General features: G+C 41.8%; 1 protein-coding gene across 5 annotated transcripts in view; it reads left to right on the top strand.

Annotated features, from left to right (window-relative positions):
- Window positions 1-4,137: 4,137 nt before the first annotated feature.
- Window positions 4,138-24,275, top strand: part of EEA1 (early endosome antigen 1) — a 77,571-nt gene continuing 57,433 nt past the window's right edge. For 3 of the 5 annotated variants that reach the window (XM_055711051.1, XM_055711050.1, XM_055711054.1), the window contains exons 1-3: window positions 4,138-4,301; window positions 12,689-12,781; window positions 15,714-15,836. In XM_055711051.1, the coding sequence (XP_055567026.1) occupies window positions 4,278-4,301; window positions 12,689-12,781; window positions 15,714-15,836 (240 nt within the window). In that variant the 5' untranslated portion in view covers window positions 4,138-4,277. The remainder of the gene's footprint in view (window positions 4,302-12,688; window positions 12,782-15,713; window positions 15,837-24,275) is intronic. The other 2 variants (XM_055711053.1, XM_055711052.1) reach the window with 1 other exon arrangement.

Below are 24,275 nucleotides of genomic sequence, written 5' to 3'. Positions count from 1 at the left end.
TCATTTTAATACTTAACTGTTGTCCGTTTTGAAGTATTACTCCTACATAAACAGTAAGACCCGTAACAAATACAGATTTTCATATTTTGAGAACTCTGAGAAGCCTTTTAGCTGTTCTTAATTGGATATCTTAGTTCTCCTGTGGCCATTGTGGAGCAGATGTGCCCTACATATACAGGTGGCAGGCAGGGAGGGATTGGCAGCTGCCTGCCTTAGCACTGTCTGGCAAGGTCCATGTACCCCCACTATATGGCAGTGGCCCATCTGTGCTGCTAAGCAGCCCTGCCTTCAGTTGAAAATGCATTTGTGCCCAAATCTGTACTTCATAAAGCTTTCAATTATGACTTTGTGTCTTCATAAGCCTACAAAGAGTGAAACAAAATGTGGGATTTCTGTGTTTTCCAATCTTTTCCACCTTTTTGACTTTTCACATTTATGTGTCACTTTTAAAATTATTTTTTCTTGATATACTGTGAGTCTCACTGACCTCTCATCCCAACCATTTAACCCTTATTTCTCCCTATTCATAGCCATAATCTTAATTTCTATATTGAATCCTTGACTGCCATTTCAGAAATATGCACAGTAGTTGTATGAATATTATAAAGTTTCCAAGAGTTAACAAATTTGCTGTGCTTGTATGAAGTATTTTAAGATAAAATACTTCTTTTGATCAATAATTTCCATATGGTAAATTGTATCATTTCTTGGGGTTTGGGGGAGGTGTTCATATCTAAATTGTGTGTAGAAGCCAGTTTTCTCTAATACCTTAAACATGGGTTTGTTGGAGGAGCTTGGCTGAGGAGATAAAGGGGAATTTATGGAAAGTTTTATTCTTTGAAGACAGATAGTTGGCAACTTTTGGATTTTTTTAAGTCTTATTATTTCTTTTTGTCTGTTCCATGGTTTGTGATGTGAATTTTTACCATGATGATTTTTACTTGCTAGTTATTACAGTTTTTTAAACTGTGTTCAACTGAGTTTCATAGAGTTTCACTTGAAAGGAGAAAGTCTAGGAAAAAGGTGGGTAAATTTGAAAGCTTCTTGCTGAAAGTATATGAGTAGCATATAGTGACAGTAAAAAACATACAGCTAAAGAGCTAGGGAAAAAAACCAACCACCCAACAACCAGGGGCTGATGCCTCATATAAGTAGGATATTTAAAAGCAATATCTTGAAAAAAATGGGATACATTTCCAGTGCAGCATGTCATGAACCCAAGGAGCTTGTGACTGAGAGATTTTGAGGTCAGAAACTTAGCATGACTGAAAATAATCACCTGTATAGATACTGAAAACATGTAGGACAGTAGCTCAGAATCTTTGCAGATTTATAGGCCACAAGTCTAAGTGACCATATGTGCTGTGGACATACCACACATTATCTTCCCTGTCATGTTGTACCAAGTAATGTTGTTTCCTTGTGGCCCTTAGTCATAGCAGAAGATTGCATGGGCACCGATTCCTGTCAGCCATGGTCCGGGTATCATTGCTTTTATTTGGCTATATGCGCAGCCATTAAAAAAAAAAAAAAGAAAAAAAAAAAAAGAGGCAGGTATCTGTTGGAAGGTCTGAGAGGTGTTGGTGCATGCTGGGCCATCCTGAATGCTGTTTGTACAGTCAAAAGATTGATTTCAGTTCTCTACTGAAATAAAGACCTGCTGCCTCCTGCAGGTATGCAAGAAGTTGTGCTTAGACTTTCAGTCTTTGGCTTCTGTTTAGAGGATGAAGTGCCTGCTTCCAGCTGGATTTGGGAAAGTCTTTGCTGTGATTGCGGTCTGAGACTTTCTGCCACCAATGGACTTCACAGAGAGGCAACTTTTAACCCTCCTGTCACCAAACCCCTCACAGAATTTATGAGGTTGGAGGAAATAAAAATTTACAATTCCCATGCTTGAGGACATAACCTATATGCTGACAGCCTGAGATTTCATTATTAAGGCGGCACATTATATGAATTCATAGGGATCACCATACACACAATAATTAAAATCAAGGACTTCCACTGGAAATGGGACTGATTTAATCTTTTTTTTTTTCTAGATTGCTGCACTCAAAGGGTGAATATTTATGTGTACTTGCTGGTATTTAGTAAAGGCAGTCACACTGCAGTCCTCCCTCTACAGACAGGAATCAAGTGTCTCTCTCCTCTCCCTGGCTGCCTGTTTAAATTTGTAAGAACTCATTATCTTTGAGCCTTATCTGGCTCTGTTGTATCTGATTGAAATTGGCCAATGGATCTGTAAGTTACTGAGGAATGATGAAGGGACAGGGAGACAGATGCATATGATCAGACAAACATCCACACCGAGTAAAGGATCATACATTTCCTTTGTCTAAGAAAATCCTCCTCTGATGTATGACTTTTAACTAGTGTCCTCACATTGCTATCATCTTCCTCAGAGCACTCTGGAATTGCTATCCCAGGAGAGTAAAAAATGTGTTGCAAAGATGGGTTGCTTGTTACTGGGGTTGGCAAATTGAGCACCCCAGCAGTTCAATGTCTGGGCTGTCACTTGCTCTTCTTTAAGTATCTGGTAAAGGGAGTGAGATATTAAAATCTGCAGTTATTTTGGTTAGATTTAGAGTAAATGTCTATGGCCTGCCTAGATATTTGGAGAACTGTACAGCTGTACAAAACCAACCCTATTATTCCCATTATTAATCCCATGTACCAAATTCAGAAACAAACCTAACTGCCAAATTTCAAAGCCATTTTGTACTGTAGACACATAAATGAAAACAAAGTAATGAATGTGACCAAAGACTTCACTGCTCATCAGCTGAAGCCATTACCAACTGCATGTGCACTCTTAACCCACCCTAGCTGTGGACTAAATGACATTAGCATGAAACACACTGGAGCCTGGAGCTGGAGCAAACTGAGTTCAAGCACATAATGCTGCGGTGCCTCAAGCCTTAAGCTGCCACAACTGAATCCTTCTGGTCATGTGCTCATAACTCATGCTAAGTCTGAGGATTTTAGACTGCTTACAAATGTCAGCCTTCGCGTGGAAAAATGTCTTCAACTTTTGCGGCACAACTGGTGCTCTGCTATGGGATTTGTTCTACTTGGTACAATTGGTCATTGAACAGGTTTATTATTTACTCATAAGCCTTTGTCTTGCATCTAGTATGTAAAAGTTGCAGTTTGAGAATAGAACAGGGAACGCTAGCGTGCCGAATTACTTATTCTAGAGGCTACTGGCATTCCAGCAACTATCCTGCCACATCTCACATGGCTTTTCCCTCAGCACCTACAGATACAGATTCTTTATTGGCTGAACTGGTGTTGAGGCTGTACTTTTTTTTGAAGATACATGCGTGCTTGTGCGAGCAAAATGTTCCTTTTCTGGTATTTAAAAAAACCCTAATGGGTCGTGCCACAAGGTTGCCTTTTCAATTCAGGGCTTGAACAGAAGTAACCGTGCATTCAGAATTGAATTTCCAGTGAATTATCCACCCAAGTATGCTTTGGCAACACTCCTTGAACGTGCACTCTTCAGTGCTGCCGATGTCGCCACGACCAACAGATATGACCGGGCTGCGTTTGCGCTTTGCCTCACACAGCGAGCTCTCAGCAGCCAGTTCAAACTACAGTTTGCTTCCTTGCCCTGGCCGGGCCCCGATTCCAGAGAAATGTCAGCAGTGAGGGGCCCTGCGGCTGCCAAGCACCTGGGGCATCCCCTGAAGGGAGAAGGGCCGCGCTGCCGGGGCCCGGGGATCCCGCCCGGCCTCCTCCCGGCCAGCGGGCTGCGCGGGCGCTGAGGGCCGGGGGGCAGGCACCGCCGCCCTCCTCCGCCCCCGCGCCGGCCCTCAGGAGCCGGGACGTCCGTCTCCCGGGCGGCAAAGACGGCAGGCGAGAACCGGGGGCGCGCCCGGAGCGGCGGCGGTGGGCCCGGCGCGGCGTGAGGAGCCCGGGGCAAGCCCCCGCGGGGGAGATCGGGGCGCAGACCCCGCGCCGCCACGGTCCCGAGCAGCAGCCCCCGCCGGCCTGGCGGCCTCCGCCCGGGCTCCCGCCCGCCTCTCCTCCCCGTGCTTCCTTCTCCCGGCTCCCCGCGGCCGGGCGCCGGGTCCGTCCCCGCCGGGTGCGTCCCTCCCCGGGGCGGGGCGGTGCGGTGCGGTGCGGCGGCTGCCCCGCCTCCCCGGCCGCGGCGGCTGTCACGGGGCGAGCGGGCCGCGCCGGGCTCCTGCGGGGCGGGGGCGGCGCTGCGCGGCGCCCGTGGCTTCCCCCTCGGCCTGGCCGCGGCTGCCCGGCGGTCCCCGGGCTCCGCCACCATGTTCAGGCGGATTCTGCAGCGGGTAAGGCAGCGAGACCCGCCCCGGCGGCGGCGGCGAGGGTGGCGTGCCCTGCCGTGGCGTGGCGGGGAGGTGCCGCTTCCTGGTGCCGGCCGGGCTCGGGGCCGGGGTCCCCGCGGCGGGGCCGGAGCCGCCGGCCCGGCCCGCCCTGCGGCGCAGGGGACGGGGTAGGCCGGTGGCGGCCGCTGAGGCCGTGGGCTTGTCCGCCGCCTCCCCCTCGGCCGCCGCGGGGACCGGCCCTCGCCTCGACGGGGCGGGCCGGGCCCGCAGGCCCGCGCCGCGGCCCGGCTGGGGGCGGCGTCGTCTCCCGGGCTGGACGGCGGCGCCGGGTGGGCTCCCGCGGCCGGGCGCTGGGGCCTGTCGGTGGGGCGAGGGGCGGCCCTGCCCCGGCGTGGCTCCTTCACTCAGCGCGGCGGCGGCTCCGCCCGCCGCCTTCGCTCGCCGTGCAGGCGGCCCGCGCCGAGGGGAGGGTCAAGGGAAGCCCAGCCTGGGGAGAGCCGCCGCGGGGAGCTGGTGCGCCGTCCCTGGGGGCCGGCAGGCCAGCTGTCTCCCGTAGTTTAAGAACCGGCTTTTCCGGCAGCTCTGCCTGGTTTGAGAAGCCAAGTTGTGACACCCGTTGACGAAACCCTTCTCGCCATCCAGAATCCTCGCCTGTCTCCGCGGCGGCGTTAGCAGCTCGGGTGGCGGCTGCCAGGGCGGTGCTGGCGGAGGGCAGGTGCCGGCGTGGCTCGGCAGCCCCTGGTCGCAGGGTGCACCGCGAAGGGCCGAGTCAGGGCGGCGGGCAGGCAGCGCGCCGGAGCCCGCACCGCGGGCGAGCGGTCTCGGCGGCACACGGGTGCAGCGGGAGCCAGCTGTCCTCGGTGTTTGATCTGGTGTTTCTCCCAAAGCGTGTACTGTCTGCAGCAGAACACCTCAGCGGAAAGGGTGTTTTGTTGGAAATGCTGGCATGCTCTCCTTACCTGCCACGCAAGGAAGCGTTGCTACAGGAATAAGAGCAGAGGTGAAGAAGGCGATGGTGTACGTACCGCCAACTTTTCCAGCCTCAAATTGTTCTTCAGTCATAGACCCTGAGCAGGTGAAGATCGCTCTTGGTCTATTTGGAGCTTCGTGTTTACGGGGAAGAATTTCCTTCCTGAAGTTTGATGGGAAGCCCTGCTAATAGGCAGGGAAACTTAGTGCGGACCTAATTAAATATTGGCAGCATTTAACTGGGTGTTTATTGATTCTCAGACATAACAGGCCATCAAGGAAAGTTTCTGTGATGAAGATCTTGATATGGTGCCAAAGGAAATTTACCCCGACGTATAAGTTTAGCTGAACCCTTCCTGTAAAAATCTGTCACTGCAGAAGTTTTCATGTGTTAGAAACGGCCATCTTCTCTGAAAAGTTTAAACAAGTAACTATTCCCCAGTGGCTCCCGAAAATTACAGGATTACAGCTGAGCTAACTGCCAACAAAGGTGAAATAGACTTCCTGCCCAAAAAATAAATGCAGAAATGCCAAGATTTTTATAGGTGCTGATCTCTTAGTTGCTGCAAATAACTATGCTGTTAAAAATACACCTCTTATTAAAAGGACTTTTATAAAAGTAGTGATTGCATGCACAACCTCATACGTACCTTTTTGACTTACAATATGTAGTTGGCAAAGCATGAAAAAGACTTCTGATGTACTTTGGTGTTAAAAGTGGGCCTTAGCTTGCTGTCAAATTTGTTTGTAAAGAACATAAGTATTAAAATCTTTTGCATCTCTGAGGCAGTAATTTGAGGGCCAAAGAGCCTCCTTTTCAGCTTGTTCTTGTGCATCATTAATACAGCTGTCAAAAAAACCCTCAAGTCACTGACACATGGTTTCTTGTATATGTATTTGGTTTATTATTTGATTATAGGTGATGCCATCCTTTCTAGCTAGGTGCGTAGGCATTACTGATGATACGAGTTATGAATGCATATAAAAATTTTTCCTTATTACATTTCTTTTTTTTTTTTTTTTTTTTCCCTCAGCTAGCCATCAAGCTGCAAAGGGGAAAGACAAAGATACTGTTTTTATATTTAGTCACTTATTTGAAATACAGGCTCCTGACGTTTTAAAACATCAGATTTTTTTTTTATACTTATGTTCCTTGATCACCTTTTTATTTCTTCCACAGTTGTGATTCCAGTTTTTGAAACTATCTTCATTGTGACTTTGAGTGGCATAGTTTCAAAATAGAAAGTACTATACACGTGTTACTACTGAACATTGCTTATTGAATTTTTGAAGTTAGTATCTCCATGCTGTCTTCAACCAGGTCCTCATTTTAGGCACTTTCCCAGCAAGCTGTTTCTAAATTTTAGGTGTGTTTTCAATGTGATATCTCAGGGATCCGTCTGTTCTGTATATTTTGTAAGTTTGCACCATAAAATCATCCGCTTTCATTCATTCTTGCCACTTCTCAATTTCATGCAATGTTTGTCATGCTGATCTAAAAGAAGGTAGTCTTTCCCAGAAGACATCTATGTGGAATGTCCGAAATGCAACTTTCTTGCTTAGCTATTTTGATTTTTGTCAGCGTATTTATTTTTTAAGGAGTTGTCTTGTCTTTATTGTGTTCAACTCTAAAGGCCCCTTGTGGCCATTGTGTCCCCTCTCTGTTGTTCATCTACTAGTGGAGCAAGGGCTGTTGCCTCTGGGCTCTTAAAGCAGAGCTCACTTCTTAAATTTGCAAGATATTAAAATTTGGAAAACAAGAAAAACCCCACTTTTTCTAAGGAGGAGGCATTTATTTTCAGCTGGTGGAAACCGATCACTTTGACCTGAGTCGTCTTCTCATTGCTCACGTTTTGTAATAAAGGAGTCATCTGTTGGGCCAGTGTGACTACTGTTTACATTAGATTTTGTTTTCATTCTTCATATTTAACTGGCTGTCTACAGCTGTTAGTGATTGTGCTGTGTTTGGGTGGTAAGATCCTATTGCTCTGTTTCTAACAGTGCTTTGAGTTCTTGGTCTTGAGATCTTGGGGTCTAGGTGGAGAAGAGGGCTTTGAAGGCATTTCTGTAGCTTGGATAGTACAGTCACCTCTTCTCTTATTCCAGGCTCAGTAGCAGAGATATTTACCTGTCTGTAATGCATTGCATCTCGTGCCTTACTGTAATTTTCTTCTTATGTTTATAATTGCAGGGCTTGCTAGATAGTGTATTTACTTGGATGGATGCTGAACTGCAGCTATGCTTGTGCTTTCCCTGTGGGGTTGAAGGGAACAATGTGTGCCTTTTCCTGGGCACAAGGTCCACTTGTGTGGAACCAGTGGTGCGATGGGTGGGAAAGGTTTTATGCCTTACAGAGTCAGGAGTCAGTTAATTTTACAGAGTCATAAAGTAGCATCGCACTTTTTAGAAGTAAACATTACTGTTCTATATGGCACTGTACTCTGTTTCTGGCACTGAGAGTTATGTGATAACAAGGGCTTTGGCCTTCTCATCTTGCATCTTGTTTGTTGCTATGTTTGGACAACAGAACTCTTCTGTAGTATTTAAATTTGTGCTGGGAGGACTGTGTAAGTCCGTATCTGTTCAGACTTTCTCAAGGCTTAATGTATTTTTTCAAAAGTTTAATTTATTCTGAATTTAAAACTGCTGAAAAGACTATCATAACTGAATGGAGTGTAGCTATAGACAGATAAATGACTATGCAAAAATGACACAGTAGCAATCCATATTTACACTCCATCATTTTAATGCATTAGCTCAACTCATTCATTATATAATTTTCTATTCCTTTTCAGAAAACAAGCTGCAATCGTTGTCGTCCTTTTCGTTGTTAATGATGTTTCTTTATATTAGCTTGCAGTTTTGAGAAAACACAGAAGAACAACATTATGAAGTTTAGAATACTACTATGATTCTAGTGCTATTAGTAGAAACATATGCTTCTCTGCAAAGTAAACAAATGTAGCTTGGACAACTAGGAAGGAAACACACTGGGTGACAGAATAATTTTGCATCAGTCTTTCAACTCCAGGTATAACTTTAAGGGTCAAATACTAATTTTGTAAAAATACATGTACAGAAGTTTGTGTGAAAATCTACTTTTCCTATGGGATTCATAAATCATTTTGATCCCCTATATAGTCCAACTGAAAACAAAGAACATAATTCTGAGTCTTTCTTTAGTTCACAAAGTCTGAGTTGTTCAATGTGTTGTGATTTTTTTTTTTTTTTTTTTTTTTTTTAATGGAATGTGATATAGCAGTGATCTGGGAGCCTAGCATAAACATGTGTTTTGCCTATTTGATCATCTAATGATCAATTAAAAAAAATATTCCCACTCCCCTATTCTGTGTTTGGCTGGTGAAGGATGTTTAAATTATATTACAGCTTTGAAAGATAAGTTAATTGCATTTATGGTCTCTCTTTCCATAACATCCTTCCAAATCTATATTAAATTTTTCTTGCTAGTCTGTATTACTTTGCAAATGGATGCTATGTGGTGTTCCTCCTGATCTTGAAAGTTACTTACTGGCCTCTTTCCTTTGCACCCTTCTTCCCCGTGCATGCTACTCACCAGAAAATGCTGCCTATTTGTACTAAGCTTTCTAAATCTAGTTTGGAGTTATGCTCTCTATTTTAAGGAGAGCGCATTAGCTTTTGAAAGTTTAAAATAATTTTACCAGGTACTGTATAATAATTTCTGTCTTATATATTGTGTGTAATAAGACATGCCATGTGGTGCCTTTTAGTGTGATTATAATGTCTAAAGTGTTTCATAAAGCAAATACTTTAATCAACCAAGTATTAATAACACTATACTTTTAGTATAAGAACTTTAATCCTGGAGGTTTTAACTATCTCCAATTTGTAGTGCTAGAACTAGTAGAATTTAATATACAAAACTTATTGCAAAATGCAGTCAACTTTGGGGTGAAATGTAATGGGTGATTAACTGCACAGTGGCATTGTATACAAAGAAAATATTGCATTAATTGTCACAGAAGATTCTTGATTTTGGGATGAAGTGATTCCTTATATAAGCTGAAAGCATATGCTCAGGTATTGCAAAAGTGGAGGCATATGCTGCCTGTCTAAAGAGACAGTTGGATCTTCTCTTATTGCCATTGCCCAGACTATCAAGTTTTGTTAAGGTCCTCCCTCTGCTCTTGTGTTCTTCTGTCCAAGGCTACGTGAAGGCACATTCTTATTTGGGGCTGGAGTAGAATGAAAGGCTTCCATTTCTTGTAAAGCATTAGTAAAGAAGCGCACATCCATTAATGCTGACACTCTCTCCATTTCAGAATGTCCCATTTCTACTTGTGGATGTAGACGCTGGGACAGATGGAGGTCCAAGTTCTCAGGCTCTCTAGAACAGAGCAGCTGCCATAGCTAACTGCCATACAAAAGCCTTTTTTATCATGTTTAGATTTTTAAAGGCTTTTTAAAAATTCCCATTGAAAATTTGATTCTTATATCATGAAAGTTCAGCTCCTTTATGGAAGAAAGCTTTGAGACCTGACCTCTTCATCTTATGTGTATGTACATCTTCTTTGGATTCTTTGTTCTTGCACAGAATGGGTTCACAAGTGAGCCTTACCTCTGGGTTGCGTGATTGTGGTTTATGGATTGCATGGAAAGGAACTTCTGATCTGTATAAACTAAAGGAAACTGTTTATAATGGTAGATGCAATATTCTAACTTACCTGTCTTACTGAGAAACTTGGCTACACCTTACCAGTTGTTTTAGATGTTATTCCTCTGACTGTCAATGCACACAATCCACGTCTTTATCAATGGAGTAAGTAATCTTGGGTTTCGCAGCTCTCCTGTAGGATGTGTGTTTCCACCAGACAGTGCTTCAGAGATCAGAAAACAATTTGGGTGGGAAGGGAGCTCAGAAGCTCTCTAGTCTGAGCTCCTGCTGTGAGCAGGACCAGCTCGGAGGTCAGGATCAGGCTGCTCAGGCTTGGGCTCACGCTGAAAAAGTTTCTCCTTACATCCAGTTGGGAGCCTCTCTTATTTCAGGTTTTGTGTGTTGTCCTCCCACTGTGTGCTGCTGGGAGCAGCCTGGCTTCCCCTGTTTGATGATCTCCTTATAGGTGGTGGTGGGGCTGCTGTTAGGCCCTCCCAGAGCTGTGTCTGCTGCAGGCTGAGCCAGCCCTCTTCCCTCAGCCTCTCCCCGCAAGGCAGGTGCTCCAGTCCCAGCTGCCTTGGTAGCCTTTTGCTGAACTCACTGTGGTTTATTGATGTCCTCCCTGGACTGGGAGAGCCAAAACTGGATGCAGTACCTCAGTGTGGTCCAACAGATGCTGGGCAGTGGGGGATGGCCACTTCCCTTGGTCAGTTGGCTGAGCTTCTGTTGATACAACCCAGGGTGCTGGTGGCCCTCTCCACTGCCGGGGCATGCTGTGGGCTCCTATTTGGCTTGATGTCTGACATGAGCTCCAGGTCCTTTTCAGCAGAGAGGCCTATGCTGCTGCCAGGGGTTTTTTCTTCCTGGGCACAAGGCTCTGCATTTGTCCCTGTTGAATTCTGTGAGGTTCCTGTTGGTCCATTCCTCCGGCCCATCTAGGGCCCTCTGAATGGCAGCCCTGCACTTCAGTATATCAACTGGCCTTCCCATGTGAAAACTTCTAGAGCTTGCACCTGTGGTCCATGCTGCAATGTGCCTTGTTTACTGTCTGTATCAGTGACCTGGAGGAGAAGTACTAATGCTTTCACTTTGATAGGCTTTGCGTGTGCATCATGATCTTTGCTTACAACACTTTTTGCCTCTTGTGTTAGTAACTTGGAGAGCTTGCATCACCTTGCCTATTGTTGTTGTATAATGTACTAGTAGGATAATACTATATTGTGGTCTTATTTTCTTTAGAAACATAAGCCAGCTACAAGAAAAAAGATACGGGAGTAGGAAAACCAGGATATGTTGATCACTTAACTGATGACCCCAGAGAAGGCTGGAATGAGGAGAGATGGTTGTCTTCTCTTACTGTCACTAGCCCCGACACTCCCCTTCCCCTTGGCCAGTCTAAAGAACCTTTCTAAACTTGAACTGTATCTTACTGGGAATGAAGTCCTTAATCAGTAAACGTGACCTTTTTATTACAGTATTTAAAATTTGATTAGTAATAAAAGGCTGTTACCTTTATGAAAGTGGGAAATAGAGCATTCTTTACAAAACAAAGCAGGAAAATGTAGTTAATTTTCGAAGTATGGAAAAGCATGCGTGCTGTAGGTATCTTATAAAAGGTTATATAGCTGATTTCTGGAAAAAAAAGAGGCTATATTTGAGTAAGAAAATTGTAAATCAAATAAGATATTGGAGACACTGAAATCTGGAAACTAAAACCATTTATCTGTTGTCTCTTCCCTCTATATATTTAAAATTCTGTATCTTTAGTCCCCCTATATTAAATCAGAAAATTCTTTATAACATTACAAGTATTTCCAAGTGAGCTACAATATAGCAGTACCATTACTTCATCCCATTTGCAATTGTCATCATGGAATTGGTTAATGAACTTTTATTTTTTTGTTGAAACTAGGATTGCCTATCAGTATTAAGACAATTACTTTACTGGCATTTGCTTTGAGAATGCTAACTCTTCTGCCATTGGTCAAGCGGTGGTGTTCTGGAAATGAGTAAGAAGTTAGATTTAAATTGAAGTTATAGTTAAATGAGGATTATAAGGCAGTGATCCATCTATCCAGGTTTTGAATCATGTAGTATTTCAAATTTATTTGCTTGTTGTCTCTAAATTTATGGTTTCAAATCAATACTTTTGTTTTGATTTTCAACATATTCATAGCAATTTATTTTTATAGGTTGTCTTACTGATTAACATGTTTTAACTTTACCACAGGCTTTATTCTTATTTTTTTTTCCAAATCAAGGTAGTGTACCTGCTTGCATGCTTGTTGTATTAGTAGGTTCCTCAGTCTTTAGTTTTCTGCCTTTCAAATATTTAAAGGCTTGTTCAGAATCTAGACATGTTATCAAGGAAGAAGTATGATACTAGTTTACTAATTCTGAAACTGTTTAGATTGTGATTTATAGTGTTTTTCTATTGGATGTAGAGACCTAATTTAACATCAGAGTGAGTGATGTAAGGGCAGAATTTAGCCTAATTCTTTGTTTTATGTTGAGCATTCATGAAAAGAAATGGTTTGAAATCCTGGCATTTGCTTCTGGTGTCTGTTTGTTGTTTGATGCATGGAGAGTCTTGGATAAAAGCTTTTGTTGAAGTGTTGCACTGCAAAATTAATAATTGCTTGTCAGCTTTTTCACTTCATTCTTCTTGTGGAGGGAATATATTTCTGTATTCCAGCAAGTAGAAGAGAGGCCTCTGCATAGGATACATACTGTACTTTATTAAATACAGTCTACAGACACTTATTTTTGTGTCCCTGCTCTATTTCAGACTCCAGGTAGAGGTGGGTCTCAGAGCTCGGATTCGGATTCATCTGCCACACCAGGAAATGCTGTGGACTTGAACAATGAAGGCTCCTCTGAGGTACTGTGCACCATACGTGGGACTGGACTCTTAAACCTTGGGTGCTTTTTTTCTGATCCATGAAGTAGTTGGGAGTAACTTTTGATGCTCTACCTAAAAAACAGCTATACTAAATAAATACTCAGAAATGTAATCTTCTAAGAATTTGTTGTTGTTTCAGTGAAAAAAGGAAAGCTGTGCCATATTTATATGTAACTGTTAATTAGGTTTAACTATCTAAATGGTCACAAGCAATCCTTCCTGTAATTCTAGAGATGAATTGTTAAAATTAAAAGCAGTGAGACATAAGCTTAAGACTCCTCGTTAATAACTTGTGTGTGAGAGTTCTGAAAAACAAGGCTTAACATTTTATCACACTTGTACTCCCGTTTTACCTTGCTTCTGCTAAGCTGTAATGTATACTGGAAAACTCCTCCTTGTGTTTTTTGTTTGGTGTTGGTGTATAAATCTACCACTTGTAAATCCTATCCGTTGTATATGCTGTATGCCATACTTAATCAGCAGAATAAGTTGTTATTCTTGCTTCTATCCCATATTACAATGTCTTCAGATATACAGTATTGTCAAATATTAACTCTGAAAAATGCAAACTGACTTCACTGGCTGTTGAAGCTAGTTTGTGCTAATGTAGCCTGATTACCTGGCTTTAAAATGTTTCAAGCTTAGCATGCAAATGCAGTGCAAGGTTAATTACTCCTATTACAGCATTAAAGGGAGCAAAGTGCCCTTTCTTACATGCAGTAAAGTGTACAATGATTCAAATACTCCTGTGTCTGCTATGATAAGAGATAAGAGAAACTTTCACTGTGCTGTCTAAAATCCTAATTGCCTTCCATCTGTGCAACTGCTTATTTCTTATTTCTTGAAGCCTTATTACAGCCCATATAATCAGACATTCCTTAATATTTTGCTGCGTTACATGTCACGCATTTGTGAGTCTGAATCTGTTTTGTATGCATATTTACACCATCCCTGAAGCAAATAAATATTCGTAAATTGCAGGCTAAAATCTCGTAATTTTTGTAGCTGATTAAGGCATAAAAATGTAAATGAGATAATTGCTTGTTTCCAAAATTTGCCTAAAATTGCACAATTCTTTTAACATAACTGCAATATCACTGACTGTACAGCTGGTGGGTGTTACGAGGTACCTCAATACTAAAGTGGTAGTAATTTCTTAACATAGGAGGAGCTTTCAAAATGGTGGTGTGCCTGTACTATCGCACCGTTGGCTTTTCTTGCTGCTGAGTTGAAACTGGGTCAGACCAAAGGCTGCAGTGTCTCTTTTGGTTGATACTGGATAACATGAAATAGTATCTTTCAGTTGTCACTAATTCCACCATCTCTTGCATTAGTTACAAGAGGGGTCTTCTCCTTAGCATATAATTTCATAATCTGTTTGAAACTGAGCTCTGAAGCTGGTGATGGGTTTTTACTCTCCTGAAATTCATGTTACTGCACAAAACTTGAGCCTTTCTGTTGGTTGTCTTCTTCCTGTGCAGGTGGCCCGAGGTGTTGTCTCTGAGAGCTTCTCTCCAGGAGCACCATAGCCAGACTCTACAGAATGTTTGCTCTCTCTTTTGTCATTATGTTCTCACCTTGTTCTCCAGTATTACATAGTCAGAAATCCACTTGATTTGTTTTTACTCCAGTTTCTTGGCTACATTTTCTAATTTATTTTGCTGCCAGATCCAAATGGAGGATAATTATTAAATCTGTGTAGATTCTCATGTTTCCTACCCCCTCAAGCCTAGTTGAAATAAATCCTCATTTTTGAGAATTTTGGTATGGAACCAAAGGAGTGGAGAATTCTGAATTCAAACTGTTCTGTGCTCAAGGAGAGGTGAAAATCTATTTTAGTCCCATCTGTGGCCACGTCAGCATGTCACATCACACATAGACCTGTAACCAAGCCTAGATACATCTTTTATTCACTGTGACAATGAAACATTTGAGCCTATCCTACCTTTGTAGCTTAGGTCCCAGTGCAACTCTGTCTGCAGTACAGGGTTGCTAAATACTCCATGCTTGCAGGGAGTCCACCAGTGTGCTCATGCTTTCATTAGTGTAATGTGGCTGCATTAGCTAGACAGGTTTGCCCCCGATAACCTTTTTTTGGAAAAGGCCTTAACCTTTCCATGCATGCATGGAGGGTTGTGTGCAGTCAGTTCTGCCTGCCTTTATAGTGCTCTGCCACAGAGCTGCAGGCATCCTCCAGCTAGCAGCGTGGACAGAGGCCCAGAGCACTTTAGCCTCCACCCTGCTTTTTCTAGGTGTTTAAGGATGCAGCAAGTGTCTTGAAAATATAAAGCTGCTGTTCTACAAAACAGAAAGATTTTAACTTTCGGCTTTGGTAAATCTCTGGTGAGCATGCTGAGTTTGTTGTTATTTTATTGTTGTTTTTTTTTTTTTATTAAGGTGCATATTTTTCCCTGACTCTGCATGCCAGCCGGGTTTGCAGCTGTGCTGGTGCCTAAACCTCATCTGCTGCTGGAGACTTGCTTATTAATTTACAGGGGTATTTCTGCAATCTCACTGCACTACCCTTGTCTCTGTCTGAAACATCTGAACACCCTAATAAGAAACTGCATGATGGATCTGACATGATGCTTTGTAGTGGTCCGTTCACAATTTGTTATGCAACGTATTTTCTGTCACATAAAGGGGTTACCAAGAGCGTCTGGAAAACACATAATGGTATGCAACATGGTGCTAGCTTTTAAAACATAGATTTGTTTATGTTCTTACTAAGTGTTCCTTCTTGCCTTCTCCATGGTATTCATATGTGGTTTGCAAAAACTGTTTCCCAAAGGAAAACAGACTTTGCTTTTTGTGATTGTAGAGAACTTTCAGCGTAAGAGTTTAAACAGCGTTTGATTCCAAATCTGCCTTTTTGTCTGTTGGTTTCTTAAAAAAAATATACGTTTCACAGGGCTTCATCTGTCCGCTATGTATGAAAGTGTGTGTAACTCCCACTGATCTGTCTGAGCATTACCAGAATGAGCACACTGGGACAGAAGGAAGACAGGAGCTTCGTGACCTTCCAGCTGTTACTGTGGGTCTTGTTTATTTTGTTTCAATAGCTTTGGTAATGGACTGCATTAAATGAACATCGATCTTTTCTTGTGGCTTGGGTGTTAGTTTTTTAAATTGTTTCTTTTGATTTCTTACTGAAACATAATTTGATCTCTTATGCATGATTCCAAAGTATACATTCAGTAGAAGAATTAATCTGTGTGTAGCTTTCTATTTTGCAGTTGTCTATCACATGAAACATTTGTGGTATTGGGAAACTTGCAGTCACTGTATTATTTTTGAGCAGCTTTTGCTTGATTTTCTTGCATATAAGACTTTAACACTATTTGATTCACTTCACATCGGACTCAATATAGTGATAAATGTAGTATCGAATATGGTACGTCCTTTGTGAAAAGAAATGTTTTGAGCTCTTATTAGCTGACTATTTTTACAGTAGATTTCTAGTGGGAGATAGGTATATTGGGTAAAAGATGGAACAGAGGACCGGAATATAAAAAATTTAGAAGCTTCTCAAGTGTGTTCAAAAGCCTAACATATTGCAACAACATTATAAAAATAATTGTAAACCCAGGGGTTTTTGTATGGAGTTTTATTGGAATTTTCTTATGCCTCCAACAAAACGCAAAGGCTCTTTCACTTAATAGATGTATAAATAGTAGTGCATTTCTAAATTCTTCCAGTTGTGAGTGAAACTGCACAATTAAAACAGTGTGCAGCTTTACACTTCTCAGTTTACAGAATCTAAATTCTTCAAAGTAACAGCCTTCAGCTGCACAAGGCTATCTGAATTTTTTCTGTTGTGAACCTTTAGGGAGTAGATTTGATCTGGGGGCCAGGCAGCTCATCATGCACTAAGCGGGTTTGGATGGAGGTGAAGTTTTACATGCTTTCTGCCAATGTTACTTTTCTTGAGTTTTGGAATAGAAGTATTTATTCTAGGCTATGTGAGTGATGTGATTTTATTGTGTTGCTGTATGCATTTGGGAAGTAGTGGTTTTTTTCCTTTCTGACACTGGATGTGTATTTACACTATTTTTGAAGGGAAAACTTCAAATTGTGGGATGTTATTCCCAAAGGTGATGAAAGCCATCAATACACTGGTTATCCTAGAGTTACTTGAGATCTGTTTTCAAGGGTAAAGTGTCACTTGTTAAAGTGAGCAGGACTTATGGTAAAACTGGCCTGTGCTGCTCTCCTGGAGTGCTAGGGGACCTGAGAGCCAGGACAACTGGGGACTGGCTTGTAATTAACTCCTACCTCCTGTTGAAGCAGAATGCTCTGTTCATGGTCAAGTCAGCTTTTTATTTTCTGTGTTGTCTGGTCACAATGCAAGTGCCATGCTTGAATAAGCTGTGATGCACTAATGACAGACTGTGGCATTCCTGATGTGACGGTACCAGTAGACTCTGGGATGTGAGCCATCAGAGGTAGCTTGGTTACCTGAAGGAAGTTACTCTCTTATTTACGTTGGGTTGTGTTTAACATTGTTTCTTGGAGTTGCCTGCAGCTTGTTGTCCGCTTTTGAGTTTTTGTTTTTCTACCATCAGTTACTTATCAGTACTTTTTACAGGTCAGTAGCTGATTACAACTTTTTAACTTGTTAAAACTTGTGTATTTAGTGTAACACATGATATGCCAGTTCAGTTGTTTCTAGCTGTTGCTGTTTCACGTAGCTAAAACTATGTTTCTTGGTGCAGTGATTCAATAAATATCCGGAAGAGGTGAGAGACAAAGATTGCCGATATATATATTTGTGGGTTATTGTTTTTTTCCCTCAGTTCGATCTTTTATTATATCAGCATGCATAGGTGCATTGAAAAAGTGGGAAATCTGTTAATTGCTATCATCAATACTAGTATGTAAAGGTTAAAATACTGAACTACTGAGAAGCAGATGGTTTGCATTTGTTGATGGAAAATGATAGTCTGCATTTGCAACAAGCGCATTGTGATCCTGAAATATCAACACAACAGGTTGTCACCTTTTATTCCATCTTTGCCATTCCTGGGACAGCATTATAAGAATAATATAATGTGATCTATGTCATCTTATGTAGCAGACGTATGAAACATTGCCGAATTTGGCTTACTTAAACTGGTGTTTGGTTTTCTATTGCTTGTGGATACTACTGTGAAAAGTTCAAAAATGTTTTGTTGGAAACAATGCTGAAGAAGCTTCTGAGTTCTTTTTTTTTGGCCCAGTGCATTCTCCTAAATGAGGAGATAGGACGTGTTTCAAGGCTGGTGTTTGGTCACACCTTGTGAGACTGGAAAGGTTGTCACTTGGTTGACAAAAGCATTTGTCAACCTTAGCGAACAAAGTTATAGGCAAAATTAAAAGCAATCTGTCTTCCACTGATGCACCCTGCCTGCCGATAAAGATTTTAGTAAGTTAGGTCATTTGCCTGTCTGTTCTCCTTGCCCTTCCCTTCTCTCTTTCCTCCAAGCAGTGAGAATTGGTCTTGTTCTTCAGTCATGGGCGTCCACACCTGCAGTTTTCAAAGGTGTCTGATGACCTGTTGTGGGAAAGGATCATCCCCATATACCTACAGCCTTATCTATGGTCTTCCTCTTAAACAGCTCTCTGTGCAGCCCTCTTTTTGCAAACTAGGGATTGCACCATATGAAACCCTGTGAAAATGACAGTGAAATAATTCTCCCCTGCCCCCCAAGCACTGCCTTTAAAAGACAACGGCTGCAGGAACAACCATGAAAATGTTGGCAAGTGTCCCTGCCCATATATAGCCAACTCAGCCAAACAAATGCCATATGGAAGTCACACACATTGCCACATTCCCAAACAGGGACATTGTTCCCCAACTTTCATGTATACAGTGGTGTCACTAACAAAAGCTGTGTGGCTTCTTCTGTTTTGTTTTCTTTTTCCTAAAGGAATGATACATTTTTAAAGCATGTCCAGCATTTCCTGACTGTCTGTCGAACATTCAGGACATCTAAACAGTGAGTCAGAGAGGCTTAGTTGCAGAATTCCCGTCCTGGTTTCTCCTGAGGCATCCAAAAACCCCACTGTATGGTACTCCTGCAATGTTTAGAATATAGTGGCTGTTAGTATCTATTGTCTTATTATCTACAACTAGGCTAAATCTAAGGCAATTTTTTAGCAGTTCTTCTGGGTAGTCTTCATAACTTTTCAGATGTTTAGAAAATATGTATTTCTTAGGTAATACAAGCAAGATGTGAACCTGATGTCTTCTAAATAGGCTTTTCACAGCAGGATTGCCTAGAGTGTAAATTGCATACTAGTTGTGCAAAAATGTAGGGTTTTTTAATCTTTGTTTGAAAAGACCTTGTTCTTTACGGTGGTTTTTTTTTTCCTATTTGTCTCTTACTATAGATGCAATTGATTGGATCTTGTGTTTTTATGGATGCCCTTGGAACGTTGTGGACTTGTTTTACACAGAACATCATGTCAGTGCTTTAATGCTGATACTCTCTTCGGCTGCTCTTTCAATTGCCTCTCAAATTAGATTGTGGCAGCTGTTTTCACTTCAGTGGTACTTGCCTGCTATGCGCGGGAACAAAAATCGTTGGTTGAGCTACATAAGTACATTAATTTGCTGCAAAATCTGAACAAAACTAAGAGAATGAAGAATTAGAGATGCTGGTTTGATTTGACTTGGCCATGTGATGCGACTTTAAGGAATAGAGAATCCACCAGATTAGAATCTCTAATATGTGACAAAATTGTAGTTTTGTAGGTTGTGACGGAATCGTAGACTTACTCATCAGTAGTAATAAAACAAGAAGATAACTGAACTAGAAATTATGTTGGTTCTATTCTTCTCAGGAAGAATCCAGCTGCTTTTCTGGGAAGTCATCAAGTCTGCAGTCTGGTATAAAATAAACTGTAGCAAGTCATGTTTTTTGTTTTTGTTCAGGAAGGTAAATACTTATAAAATTAAAGAGGACTACAGGTCTTAATTATAGAAAACACTACCTTTTACCTACTTTTCTAATGATTAAATAGAGATGTTATCTGAGGAAGCCACTGTCATCTTACTGTTCATGTAAACACAGAGGAAAGGGCTTTTTCTGGTGAAAGGCATGGAAAAGTCATCTATATTTTCCTTTTAACAATATATAAAGAGTGACCTAATTTATTTATTCTTTAACTTAAAATACCCCATGAATATTTTTTATCAGAATGTAAGACTTCTGAAATAAATTATGAAACGTGGTCTTCCCCTTGATGTCTAGGCAGACAGTTTAATCTGCCTCTGAGAACTTTGTAAGGGTTCAGTTAATTACTTCAGTATGTATTTGGGAAATAACACCTGGGAACTACTTGATACATCATTCAGTTCTGAAACAATAAGTTGCTGTCCTTCGTCCCTAAGTATATACAATTCCTAATCTGTCATTAAAATGTTGCAGCCTTTAAATCATTGTATAACTGGAAAATATCTGAGTTTTACCTTAGATTTACTGTATAACTGCTGGAGAATCTTGTATCAGGGAAGGTTGTGGAGGTTCACCTGCAGTGGAAAAATGTGAGCAGTGAATTTAGAATTTTCCCAAATATTTGTGACACACAAAAGCTGGAATTGTATGTCAGAAATCCAGAAAAGCATTTATTCCTCTCGGCACATAAATGTGCCATACAAATCCTGAATTTACTTTCAGGTTTTAAACATGCTGGACTTCATTCACAGCATACAGATTATTGTACCTACAGTTGTGAAAGAGTTGCTAATCTAAGTCTGGATTCTGAGACATGGACAAACCTAGGTCATGGCTGGAAGGTGTTAAAGCTCTTCTGGGCTTGAATCACAGCTATTGCTTTTTGTTCATGCAGCTTACTGGAAACAGGCTGTAGGCTTGAGTGGTGGCCCAGTGTTTCTGGAAGGTCAGAGGCGAAGCCCAGAAATTCAAATTTATTTAAACTTAAAGCCTGGTCATGTGAAGCCAAGCATGTTAAAATGCATACTGGATTGTGCTAAGCTGTCCTATAGCATGTATATGGTAGAATAGTCACTAATCTTTTCTGTATGGTAAAAGTATCAGTTAAACTGAAATTCTGTGGGGTTTGGTTTTTTGTTGTTGTTTGTTTGTTTTTCACCACAGTACTTAAATATTTTCCAGAGAGAGTGCTTGTGGAATAAAATTGACTTCAGTGGAAAACAGCAAAGTTTAAGCTTGACTCATAATTGCTGGCATAAAAATTCAAGATGTTGCAGAAGCTCTGTATTAGCAAATAGAGCTATGTGTGCACTATGTGTGCTATATGGCTCCCTATTACATGCAGCTGTAGATCAGCAGCAAGCATAGCAGCCTAAAGGGGACCCCTTGTGCAGTTCTATGCAGTATAAAAATGGGATTGGAGAATAGACTACACAGTCACCACATACTTCAAGAAAATGCTAAGGAAGCTGTGTAGCTATGGCTGTGACTTTCAAAGTTAAATAGGGTACCTTATTTCTTGGACTCCAACTATATGAGCAAATCTGAATTCCATTGTGTAAAAACTGTTGCAAGCTGTACTTGCACTCATTAGTTACTTAAGACGAGATTTTATATTAGCTCTACAAAGACCATTTCATTAAAGCTCTGGGGGAAACAAGGCCAGTTGGCAGATGAAGACAGATTTAATGCATGTGTATGTAGGTGTCTCAGGCTCTGGTTATCAACGATGGAGCCCAGAGAGCTGTTATGCTGATCCTACATATGGTATACATATTTGTTAGGTTAGCTGACTAGTTTCTTGCTCCATTAACTGTGTTGAATAGCCCTGCATTGGTAGTGACTGGGGAGTAGACACTGACATGTAAATGTTTGGTTGTTTTTTAAACCACAAGTGGGAGCCTTCAGCCTCTTGAGAGAATATTTTTGAAAATCTTCGATTGTCTTTGGTAGTGAGTAAGGAAAGTACTGGTTTTCAAAACATCACACTACACAACTTCATTAGATCAGGTTTGTGCAGAATGGTGAGGAAAAAACATTGCAAGTAAGACAATATTCTGGGAAGGCTGAAATTTGAAAAAACATATTTTTACACCCTGCCCTACCCCTTCCAGTCCTACAAGAGTAATATAAGGAGAAGCCAGAGACACAATCCATTCAGTCCTATACATTAATTTTTCTGTTATGTAAACTGTTTCTGAATCAGTTTTAAAATAGTCTGAGGATTAGGAGGGCTCTATGGTAGCCTGCAGTTGGTCTGGTTGTGCACTGTGCACCTGTGGATCTGTGCCCCAGCTCTCCCTAAGCAGTGTGTTTTGATGTGGGAGACCAAAGTTCTTCCAACAGTTAATAGCCCTGTAAATTATATTGGTACAATAAAAACAAATATGGTAGTTCTTGGAGTGAGAGTTTCTTTCCAGTGTTGCTTTTGGCATCCTGGCATATTTCCCAAAGCATGTTATATTAATGATTTGTATGAATATTTATGTTACCTGAAAGGAATCATTTACCTTCCATGCCTTTCAGGAAAGGGAGTACTGAGATACTTAGTTTTATCAGGCCTGAAATTAAATCTTAACTATTAGAGGGGGGAAATAGCTGCAAACATTCTTCTACAGGCTTATTCATCAGTCTGCCTTGGGAAAGTCAAGTAAAGAAGCCTTTGGTGCTTCCACGGAGTCCAAGAACTTTGGTGAAATTTGGCATTATAACTTAAGGTGAGGCAAGACGCTTCCCTGGAAAACCTCTATGTAGCAATTTCTGTTCTTCTCTGAGTGAAACTGGTGTGTTTTGATGAGTCTTTTGTACTGAGGAAGGCCTGTCCCATGGCAAACAGTGTGGTGCTGTGGAGGCACTTGGGGCTAGGCATGGCTCGCAGGTGTCCACCTGAAAGAGAAATGTTTCCCTTGGGATCAAAAAATGTGGATTTGAAGTTTAGCATTTCTGTCATTCTCATTGGAATGCCTTGACTGCTGGGCCAAGGGCTATTTTGAGCTATAAATTGTGTGCAGACTCCAAGTGGGTTGTTTGTGTGTGTATATGGGCTTTTGGTTGGGACTCTTTCTTTTTTACTGTTCCTGCTCTGTCTGTCTTCAGAAATTCTGTGGTGATCTTAAGAAGTCCTTCCTGATAAAAACTTGTGCATATGGTGGTTGTGGTTTTCTTTTTGTTTTCCGTTAACTGATGGGCATGTGCAGAAAGCTTTGGACTCAATAAATTGTCATTTCCTGGTGAAAAGATTTTCTGTTTATAAAAACAAAACTCAACTAATAATCATTTAACATCTGTGCTCTTTTCTCCCTGTGTAAAGAAAAGAAGGAGCCCAACTAGAAACATCAGTTAGGGCATTGCGATTTACAGTGCAGTGATGCAGGGGCTACAAATTATGTCTTTGCTTTTATTAAATGAAGAAGGTGAAATGCCTTTCACTTCTCTGTGGCTGTGCTTTATGCAAAGTAATTTCTAAATCCATTTTAAAGGAAACCTACTAAGTGTCTCTTGGCAAATACAACCTTTTGAAAAGCATAGCTGTGCATGTTTTATAAGGTAGCTTCCTTCTTCAGCTACAAGACCATTGCTGTCATACTTGCTTCTTCTGTAAAGGGGTCTGTCAGTTAAGGGAGCCAAGTTCAGGCTTACTGGAAAGGACACCTCAGCTCCCCCAGGTCGTGGTGACAAGTGTTACCTCTTATGGTTGTAACTGCAGTCTCCTCTTTATCCAGGGCAGGCATAGTCCCAATATAGGAATATCTTGCACTTGATTTTGAATCTTGCACTTTGAATTCCTGTGAACTAAAAAAAATGCGTACAATATTTAAGCATCTCAGACCATCAGGTTTCTTCCCCTCTTCTCACACACTTGCCTTTAGATTAATAAAATACACTTTTGCATATATTTTCAAAATTAATCTCAAGATGTTGCTGAGAGATAGTTTTATGGCTGGTTTTTTTTTTTTAAAGAGAGAAAGCAAGAGACTCGCCAACCCAAGTCCCTGAACAAGATTGTCAGCTGGGGCTAATAGTTGCAGGCCCAGGAAACCTTTGAACTCCTGTCTGTTACTGTCTGGTGCCCAGGAAGATCCTGGTGACTCCGATTTTCTTACTCTAAAGAGACCTGAATTAACGCTGCCAACAGAAGAGTTGATATCTGAGTATTACCAGCCTGCGAAACACAGCTGGGTGCTGGCTTCATGCAGTTTAAGGCTGATGTACGAGCGGTTGGTGCCTGCAGCTGTAGGAGTTGGTGTTCCTGCCCACCCCAGCTCAGCACAGGAAGGATGGCGAGGATGCCCCGTTGCAGAAGGGTGACATCTTACTCTGTTAGAGCTTGTACATCAGATGTGTAGAAAACGCTGCGTTAGAGTAAGGGCATGTGTGAGAGCTGTAATCCAGTGCTGACTCCAACACCAGGTCCCCAAAAAGTGAAGCTGGTTGTGGTCATGGCAGTGCTGGTGGAGAGACTGGGGCTCATGGGTGATACGCTCTTTATCCCTGCCTGTGTGAGAGGAAGGGGGTGGCTACTGCAGAGAGGAGGT

The sequence above is a fragment of the Falco cherrug genome, chromosome 5 (assembly GCF_023634085.1).
Source record: "Falco cherrug isolate bFalChe1 chromosome 5, bFalChe1.pri, whole genome shotgun sequence".
NCBI lineage: Eukaryota > Metazoa > Chordata > Aves > Falconiformes > Falconidae > Falco > Falco cherrug.
The sequence above is the reverse complement of the archived record's forward strand: the minus strand, read 5'-3'. Positions and strand labels throughout refer to the sequence as shown.